Source organism: Eucyclogobius newberryi, unplaced genomic scaffold (assembly GCF_026437365.1).
Source record: "Eucyclogobius newberryi isolate DKJ021-1_F unplaced genomic scaffold, fEucNew1.0.hap1 SCAF_4, whole genome shotgun sequence".
Lineage (NCBI taxonomy): Eukaryota > Metazoa > Chordata > Actinopteri > Gobiiformes > Gobiidae > Eucyclogobius > Eucyclogobius newberryi.
In genome coordinates, this window is record NW_027316056.1 from 41,434,845 (window position 1) to 41,444,417 (window position 9,573).

Sequence of the window (9,573 nt, forward strand, 5' to 3'; positions counted from 1 at the left end):
TCTGGTGTTCTCTGCAGACAGAGCGGTCAGGACTAAACCCTTCTGGTGTTCTCTTAAACCGTTCTGGTGTTCTCTTAAACGTTTTTGGTGTTCTCTTAAACCTTTCTGGTGTTCTCTGCAGACAGAGCGGTCAGGACTAAACCCTTCTGGTGTTCTCTTAAACCCTTCTGGTGTTCTCTTAAACCCTTCTGGTGTTCTCTTAAACCCTTCTGGTGTTCTCTTAAACCCTTCTGGTGTTCTCTGCAGACAGAGTGGTCAGGACTAAACCCTTCTGGTGTTCTCTTAAACCGTTCTGGTGTTCTCTTAAACGTTTCTGGTGTTCTCTTAAACCTTTCTGGTGTTCTCTGCAGACAGAGCGGTCAGGACTAAACCCTTCTGGTGTTCTCTTAAACCCTTCTGGTGTTCTCTTAAATCTTTCTGGTGTTCTCTTAAACCCTTCTGGTGTTCTCTTAAACCCTTCTGGTGTTCTCTTAAACCCTTCTGGTGTTCTCTTAAACCCTTCTGGTGTTCTCTTAAACCCTTCTGGTGTTCTCTTAAACCCTTCTGGTGTTCTCTGCAGACAGAGCGGTCAGGACTAAACCCTTCTGGTGTTCTCTTAAACCGTTCTGGTGTTCTCTTAAACGTTTTTGGTGTTCTCTTAAACCTTTCTGGTGTTCTCTGCAGACAGAGCGGTCAGGACTAAACCCTTCTGGTGTTCTCTTAAACCCTTCTGGTGTTCTCTTAAACCCTTCTGGTGTTCTCTTATACCCTTCTGGTGTTCTCTTAAACCCTTCTGGTGTTCTCTGCAGACAGAGTGGTCAGGACTAAACCCTTCTGGTGTTCTCTTAAACCGTTCTGGTGTTCTCTTAAATCTTTCTGGTATTCTCTTAAACCCTTCTGGTGTTCTCTGCAGACAGAGCGGTCAGGACTAAACCCTTCTGGTGTTCTCTTAAACCCTTCTGGTGTTCTCTGCAGACAGAGCGGTCAGGACTAAACCCTTCTGGTGTTCTCTTAAACCCTTCTGGTGTTCTCTTAAATCCTTCTGGTGTTCTCTTAAACCCTTCTGGTGTTCTCTTAAACCCTTCTGGTGTTCTCTGCAGACAGAGCGGTCAGGACTAAACCCTTCTGGTGTTCTCTTAAACCCTTCTGGTGTTCTCTTAAATCCTTCTGGTGTTCTCTTAAACCCTTCTGGTGTTCTCTTAAACCCTTCTGGTGTTCTCTTAAACCCTTCTGGTGTTCTCTGCAGACAGAGCGGTCAGGACTAAACCCTTCTGGTGTTCTCTTAAACCCTTCTGGTGTTCTCTTAAATCTTTCTGGTGTTCTCTTAAACCCTTCTGGTGTTCTCTTAAACCCTTCTGGTGTTCTCTTAAACCCTTCTGGTGTTCTCTTAAACCCTTCTGGTGTTCTCTTAAATCTTTCTGGTGTTCTCTTAAACCTTTCTGGTGTTCTCTTAAACCCTTCTGGTGTTCTCTGCAGACAGAGCGGTCAGGACTAAACCCTTCTGGTGTTCTCTTAAACCCTTCTGGTGTTCTCTGCAGACAGAGCGGTCAGGACTAAACCCTTCTGGTGTTCTCTTAAACCCTTCTGGTGTTCTCTGCAGACAGAGCGGTCAGGACCAAACCCTTCTGGTGTTCTCTTAAACCCTTCTGGTGTTCTCTTAAACCCTTCTGGTGTTCTCTTAAACCCTTCTGGTGTTCTCTGCAGACAGAGCGGTCAGGACTAAACCCTTCTGGTGTTCTCTTAAACCCTTCTGGTGTTCTCTGCAGACAGAGCGGTCAGGACTAAACCCTTCTGGTGTTCTCTTAAACCCTTCTGGTGTTCTCTGCAGACAGAGCGGTCAGGACTAAACCCTTCTGGTGTTCTCTTAAACCCTTCTGGTGTTCTCTTAAATCCTTCTGGTGTTCTCTTAAACCCTTCTGGTGTTCTCTTAAACCCTTCTGGTGTTCTCTTAAACCCTTCTGGTGTTCTCTGCAGACAGAGCGGTCAGGACTAAACCCTTCTGGTGTTCTCTTAAACCCTTCTGGTGTTCTCTTAAATCTTTCTGGTGTTCTCTTAAACCCTTCTGGTGTTCTCTTAAACCCTTCTGGTGTTCTCTTAAACCCTTCTGGTGTTCTCTTAAACCCTTCTGGTATTCTCTGCAGACAGAGCGGTCAGGACTAAACCCTTCTGGTGTTCTCTTAAACCGTTCTGGTGTTCTCTTAAACGTTTTTGGTGTTCTCTTAAACCTTTCTGGTGTTCTCTGCAGACAGAGCGGTCAGGACTAAACCCTTCTGGTGTTCTCTTAAACCCTTCTGGTGTTCTCTTAAACCCTTCTGGTGTTCTCTTAAACCCTTCTGGTGTTCTCTTAAACCCTTCTGGTGTTCTCTTAAATCCTTCTGGTGTTCTCTTAAACCCTTCTGGTGTTCTCTTAAACCCTTCTGGTGTTCTCTTAAACCCTTCTGGTGTTCTCTGCAGACAGAGCGGTCAGGACTAAACCCTTCTGGTGTTCTCTTAAACCCTTTTGGTGTTCTCTTAAATCTTTCTGGTGTTCTCTTAAACCCTTCTGGTGTTCTCTTAAACCCTTCTGGTGTTCTCTTAAACCCTTCTGGTGTTCTCTTAAACCCTTCTGGTGTTCTCTTAAATCTTTCTGGTGTTCTCTTAAACCTTTCTGGTGTTCTCTTAAACCCTTCTGGTGTTCTCTTAAATCCTTCTGGTGTTCTCTTAAACCCTTCTGGTGTTCTCTTAAACCCTTCTGGTGTTCTCTTAAACCCTTCTGGTGTTCTCTGCAGACAGAGCGGTCAGGACTAAACCCTTCTGGTGTTCTCTTAAACCCTTCTGGTGTTCTCTTAAATCCTTCTGGTGTTCTCTTAAACCCTTCTGGTGTTCTCTTAAACCCTTCTGGTGTTCTCTTAAACCCTTCTGGTGTTCTCTGCAGACAGAGCGGTCAGGACTAAACCCTTCTGGTGTTCTCTTAAACCCTTCTGGTGTTCTCTTAAATCTTTCTGGTGTTCTCTTAAACCCTTCTGGTGTTCTCTTAAACCCTTCTGGTGTTCTCTTAAACCCTTCTGGTGTTCTCTTAAACCCTTCTGGTGTTCTCTTAAATCTTTCTGGTGTTCTCTTAAACCTTTCTGGTGTTCTCTTAAACCCTTCTGGTGTTCTCTGCAGACAGAGCGGTCAGGACTAAACCCTTCTGGTGTTCTCTTAAACCCTTCTGGTGTTCTCTTAAACCTTTCTGGTATTCTCTTAAACCCTTCTGGTGTTCTCTGCAGACAGAGCGGTCAGGACTAAACCCTTCTGGTGTTCTCTTAAACCCTTCTGGTGTTCTCTGCAGACAGAGCGGTCAGGACCAAACCCTTCTGGTGTTCTCTTAAACCCTTCTGGTGTTCTCTTAAACCCTTCTGGTGTTCTCTTAAACCCTTCTGGTGTTCTCTGCAGACAGAGCGGTCAGGACTAAACCCTTCTGGTGTTCTCTTAAACCCTTCTGGTGTTCTCTGCAGACAGAGCGGTCAGGACTAAACCCTTCTGGTGTTCTCTTAAACCCTTCTGGTGTTCTCTGCAGACAGAGCGGTCAGGACTAAACCCTTCTGGTGTTCTCTTAAACCCTTCTGGTGTTCTCTTAAATCCTTCTGGTGTTCTCTTAAACCCTTCTGGTGTTCTCTTAAACCCTTCTGGTGTTCTCTTAAACCCTTCTGGTGTTCTCTGCAGACAGAGCGGTCAGGACTAAACCCTTCTGGTGTTCTCTTAAACCCTTCTGGTGTTCTCTTAAATCTTTCTGGTGTTCTCTTAAACCCTTCTGGTGTTCTCTTAAACCCTTCTGGTGTTCTCTTAAACCCTTCTGGTGTTCTCTTAAACCCTTCTGGTATTCTCTGCAGACAGAGCGGTCAGGACTAAACCCTTCTGGTGTTCTCTTAAACCGTTCTGGTGTTCTCTTAAACGTTTTTGGTGTTCTCTTAAACCTTTCTGGTGTTCTCTGCAGACAGAGCGGTCAGGACTAAACCCTTCTGGTGTTCTCTTAAACCCTTCTGGTGTTCTCTTAAACCCTTCTGGTGTTCTCTTAAACCCTTCTGGTGTTCTCTTAAACCCTTCTGGTGTTCTCTGCAGACAGAGTGGTCAGGACTAAACCCTTCTGGTGTTCTCTTAAACCGTTCTGGTGTTCTCTTAAACGTTTCTGGTGTTCTCTTAAACCTTTCTGGTGTTCTCTGCAGACAGAGCGGTCAGGACTAAACCCTTCTGGTGTTCTCTTAAACCCTTCTGGTGTTCTCTTAAATCTTTCTGGTGTTCTCTTAAACCCTTCTGGTGTTCTCTTAAACCCTTCTGGTGTTCTCTTAAACCCTTCTGGTGTTCTCTTAAACCTTTCTGGTATTCTCTTAAACCCTTCTGGTGTTCTCTGCAGACAGAGCGGTCAGGACTAAACCCTTCTGGTGTTCTCTTAAACCCTTCTGGTGTTCTCTTAAACCTTTCTGGTATTCTCTTAAACCCTTCTGGTGTTCTCTGCAGACAGAGCGGTCAGGACTAAACCCTTCTGGTGTTCTCTTAAACCCTTCTGGTGTTCTCTGCAGACAGAGCGGTCAGGACTAAACCCTTCTGGTGTGCTCTTAAACCCTTCTGGTGTTCTCTGCAGACAGAGCGGTCAGGACTAAACCCTTCTGGTGTTCTCTTAAACCCTTCTGGTGTTCTCTTAAACCCTTCTGGTGTTCTCTTAAACCCTTCTGGTTTTCTCTGCAGAGAGAGCGGTCAGGACTAAACCCTTCTGGTGTTCTCTTAAACCCTTTTGGTGTTCTCTTAAATCTTTCTGGTGTTCTCTTAAACCCTTCTGGTGTTCTCTTAAACCCTTCTGGTGTTCTCTTAAACCCTTCTGGTGTTCTCTTAAACCCTTCTGGTGTTCTCTTAAATCTTTCTGGTGTTCTCTTAAACCTTTCTGGTGTTCTCTTAAACCCTTCTGGTGTTCTCTTAAATCCTTCTGGTGTTCTCTTAAACCCTTCTGGTGTTCTCTTAAACCCTTCTGGTGTTCTCTTAAACCCTTCTGGTGTTCTCTGCAGACAGAGCGGTCAGGACTAAACCCTTCTGGTGTTCTCTTAAACCCTTCTGGTGTTCTCTTAAATCTTTCTGGTGTTCTCTTAAACCCTTCTGGTGTTCTCTTAAACCCTTCTGGTGTTCTCTTAAACCCTTCTGGTGTTCTCTTAAACCCTTCTGGTGTTCTCTTAAATCTTTCTGGTGTTCTCTTAAACCTTTCTGGTGTTCTCTTAAACCCTTCTGGTGTTCTCTGCAGACAGAGCGGTCAGGACTAAACCCTTCTGGTGTTCTCTTAAACCCTTCTGGTGTTCTCTTAAACCTTTCTGGTATTCTCTTAAACCCTTCTGGTGTTCTCTGCAGACAGAGCGGTCAGGACTAAACCCTTCTGGTGTTCTCTTAAACCCTTCTGGTATTCTCTGCAGACAGAGCGGTCAGGACCAAACCCTTCTGGTGTTCTCTTAAACCCTTCTGGTGTTCTCTTAAACCCTTCTGGTGTTCTCTTAAACCCTTCTGGTGTTCTCTGCAGACAGAGCGGTCAGGACTAAACCCTTCTGGTGTTCTCTTAAACCCTTCTGGTGTTCTCTGCAGACAGAGCGGTCAGGACTAAACCCTTCTGGTGTTCTCTTAAACCCTTCTGGTGTTCTCTTAAATCTTTCTGGTGTTCTCTTAAACCCTTCTGGTGTTCTCTTAAACCCTTCTGGTGTTCTCTTAAACCCTTCTGGTGTTCTCTTAAACCCTTCTGGTGTTCTCTTAAACCCTTCTGGTGTTCTCTTAAACCCTTCTGGTGTTCTCTTAAACCCTTCTGGTGTTCTCTTAAACCCTTCTGGTGTTCTCTTAAATCTTTCTGGTGTTCTCTTAAACCTTTCTGGTATTCTCTTAAACCCTTCTGGTGTTCTCTGCAGACAGAGCGGTCAGGACTAAACCCTTCTGGTGTTCTCTTAAACCCTTCTGGTGTTCTCTTAAACCTTTCTGGTATTCTCTTAAACCCTTCTGGTGTTCTCTGCAGACAGAGCGGTCAGGACTAAACCCTTCTGGTGTTCTCTTAAACCCTTCTGGTGTTCTCTGCAGACAGAGCGGTCAGGACCAAACCCTTCTGGTGTTCTCTTAAACCCTTCTGGTGTTCTCTTAAACCCTTCTGGTGTTCTCTTAAACCCTTCTGGTGTTCTCTGCAGACAGAGCGGTCAGGACTAAACCCTTCTGGTGTTCTCTTAAACCCTTCTGGTGTTCTCTGCAGACAGAGCGGTCAGGACTAAACCCTTCTGGTGTTCTCTTAAACCCTTCTGGTGTTCTCTGCAGACAGAGCGGTCAGGACTAAACCCTTCTGGTGTTCTCTTAAACCCTTCTGGTGTTCTCTTAAATCCTTCTGGTGTTCTCTTAAACCCTTCTGGTGTTCTCTTAAACCCTTCTGGTGTTATCTTAAACCCTTCTGGTGTTCTCTGCAGACAGAGCGGTCAGGACTAAACCCTTCTGGTGTTCTCTTAAACCCTTCTGGTGTTCTCTTAAATCTTTCTGGTTTTCTCTTAAACCCTTCTGGTGTTCTCTTAAACCCTTCTGGTGTTCTCTTAAACCCTTCTGGTGTTCTCTTAAACCCTTCTGGTGTTCTCTGCAGACAGAGCGGTCAGGACTAAACCCTTCTGGTGTTCTCTTAAACCGTTCTGGTGTTCTCTTAAACGTTTTTGGTGTTCTCTTAAACCTTTCTGGTGTTCTCTGCAGACAGAGCGGTCAGGACTAAACCCTTCTTGTGTTCTCTTAAACCCTTCTGGTGTTCTCTTAAACCCTTCTGGTGTTCTCTTAAACCCTTCTGGTGTTCTCTTAAACCCTTCTGGTGTTCTCTGCAGACAGAGTGGTCAGGACTAAACCCTTCTGGTGTTCTCTTAAACCGTTCTGGTGTTCTCTTAAACGTTTCTGGTGTTCTCTTAAACCTTTCTGGTGTTCTCTGCAGACAGAGCGGTCAGGACTAAACCCTTCTGGTGTTCTCTTAAACCCTTCTGGTGTTCTCTTAAATCTTTCTGGTGTTCTCTTAAACCCTTCTGGTGTTCTCTTAAACCCTTCTGGTGTTCTCTTAAACCCTTCTGGTGTTCTCTTAAACCTTTCTGGTATTCTCTTAAACCCTTCTGGTGTTCTCTGCAGACAGAGCGGTCAGGACTAAACCCTTCTGGTGTTCTCTTAAACCCTTCTGGTGTTCTCTTAAACCTTTCTGGTATTCTCTTAAACCCTTCTGGTGTTCTCTGCAGACAGAGCGGTCAGGACTAAACCCTTCTGGTGTTCTCTTAAACCCTTCTGGTGTTCTCTGCAGACAGAGCGGTCAGGACTAAACCCTTCTGGTGTTCTCTTAAACCCTTCTGGTGTTCTCTGCAGACAGAGCGGTCAGGACTAAACCCTTCTGGTGTTCTCTTAAACCCTTCTGGTGTTCTCTTAAATCCTTCTGGTGTTCTCTTAAACCCTTCTGGTGTTCTCTTAAACCCTTCTGGTGTTCTCTTAAACCCTTCTGGTGTTCTCTGCAGACAGAGCGGTCAGGACTAAACCCTTCTGGTGTTCTCTTAAACCCTTTTGGTGTTCTCTTAAATCTTTCTGGTGTTCTCTTAAACCCTTCTGGTGTTCTCTTAAACCCTTCTGGTGTTCTCTTAAACCCTTCTGGTGTTCTCTTAAACCCTTCTGGTGTTCTCTTAAATCTTTCTGGTGTTCTCTTAAACCTTTCTGGTGTTCTCTTAAACCCTTCTGGTGTTCTCTTAAATCCTTCTGGTGTTCTCTTAAACCCTTCTGGTGTTCTCTTAAACCCTTCTGGTGTTCTCTTAAACCCTTCTGGTGTTCTCTGCAGACAGAGCGGTCAGGACTAAACCCTTCTGGTGTTCTCTTAAACCCTTCTGGTGTTCTCTTAAATCTTTCTGGTGTTCTCTTAAACCCTTCTGGTGTTCTCTTAAACCCTTCTGGTGTTCTCTTAAACCCTTCTGGTGTTCTCTTAAACCCTTCTGGTGTTCTCTTAAATCTTTCTGGTGTTCTCTTAAACCTTTCTGGTGTTCTCTTAAACCCTTCTGGTGTTCTCTGCAGACAGAGCGGTCAGGACTAAACCCTTCTGGTGTTCTCTTAAACCCTTCTGGTGTTCTCTTAAACCTTTCTGGTATTCTCTTAAACCCTTCTGGTGTTCTCTGCAGACAGAGCGGTCAGGACTAAACCCTTCTGGTGTTCTCTTAAACCCTTCTGGTGTTCTCTGCAGACAGAGCGGTCAGGACCAAACCCTTCTGGTGTTCTCTTAAACCCTTCTGGTGTTCTCTTAAACCCTTCTGGTGTTCTCTTAAACCCTTCTGGTGTTCTCTGCAGACAGAGCGGTCAGGACTAAACCCTTCTGGTGTTCTCTTAAACCCTTCTGGTGTTCTCTGCAGACAGAGCGGTCAGGACTAAACCCTTCTGGTGTTCTCTTAAACCCTTCTGGTGTTCTCTTAAATCTTTCTGGTGTTCTCTTAAACCCTTCTGGTGTTCTCTTAAACCCTTCTGGTGTTCTCTTAAACCCTTCTGGTGTTCTCTTAAACCCTTCTGGTGTTCTCTGCAGACAGAGCGGTCTGGGCTACACCTCGTGCCTGTGTCGTATCGGAAGTGCTTTGGCTCCGGTGGTGATGCTTCTGGACGACTTCTGGCGTCCTCTGCCGCACCTGGTCTTCGCCGGGACAGGGATCCTGAGTGGAGCTCTGGTCTTTCTCCTCCCGGAGACGCTGAACGTGCGGCTGCCGGAGGACGTGCTGGACGTGGAGGAGGGAAGGTGAAGAACTCAGACCCTTCAGACTGCAGCAGCTCAAAGAACAGAATCAGAGACAGAGGGACATTTAGGGACATTTAGGGACATTTAGGGACATTTAGGGACATTTAGGGACATTTAGGGAGGTAAGAACGATAACAGGATCAGGACAGACTGAGAAGGAAAATCAGTGTTTAACAAAAGGCCATTGAGGTACATGTTAGCATTGAGGTACATGTTAGCATTGAAGTACATGTTAGCATTGAGGTACATGTTAGCATTGAGGTACATGTTAGAGCATTGAGGTACATGTTAGAGCATTGAGGTACATGTTAGCATTGAGGTACATGTTAGCATTGAAGTACATGTTAGCATTGAGGTACATGTTAGCAATGAGGTACATGTTAGAGCATTGAGGTACATGTTAGCATTGAGGTACATGTTAGCATTGAAGTACATGTTAGCATTGAGGTACATGTTAGCATTGAGGTACATGTTAGAGCATTGAGGTACATGTTAGCATTGAAGTACATGTTAGCATTGAGGTACATGTTAGCATTGAGGTACATGTTAGAGCATTGAGGTACATGTTAGCATTGAGGTACATGTTAGCATTGAAGTACATGTTAGCATTGAGGTACATGTTAGCATTGAAGTACATGTTAGCATTGAGGTACATGTTAGCATTTAGGTATATGTTAGCACTGAGGTACATTTTAGCACTAAGGGGTGCATGTTAGCATTGAGGTATATGTTATCACTGAGGTACATGTTAGCATTGAGGTACATGTTAGCATTGAGGTACATGTTAGCATTGAAGTACATGTTAGCATTGAGGTATATGTTAGCATTGAGGTAAATGTTAGCACTGA

General features: G+C 44.9%; 1 protein-coding gene across 1 annotated transcript in view; it reads left to right on the forward strand.

Annotated features, from left to right (window-relative positions):
- slc22a7a (solute carrier family 22 member 7a) overlaps positions 1-8,729 on the forward strand; it is a 136,191-nt gene extending 127,462 nt beyond the window's left edge. The window contains exon 11 of the mRNA XM_072463861.1: positions 8,519-8,729. Coding sequence (XP_072319962.1) covers positions 8,519-8,729 — 211 coding nt within the window. The remainder of the gene's footprint in view (positions 1-8,518) is intronic.
- The last annotated feature ends 844 nt before the right edge of the window (positions 8,730-9,573 follow it).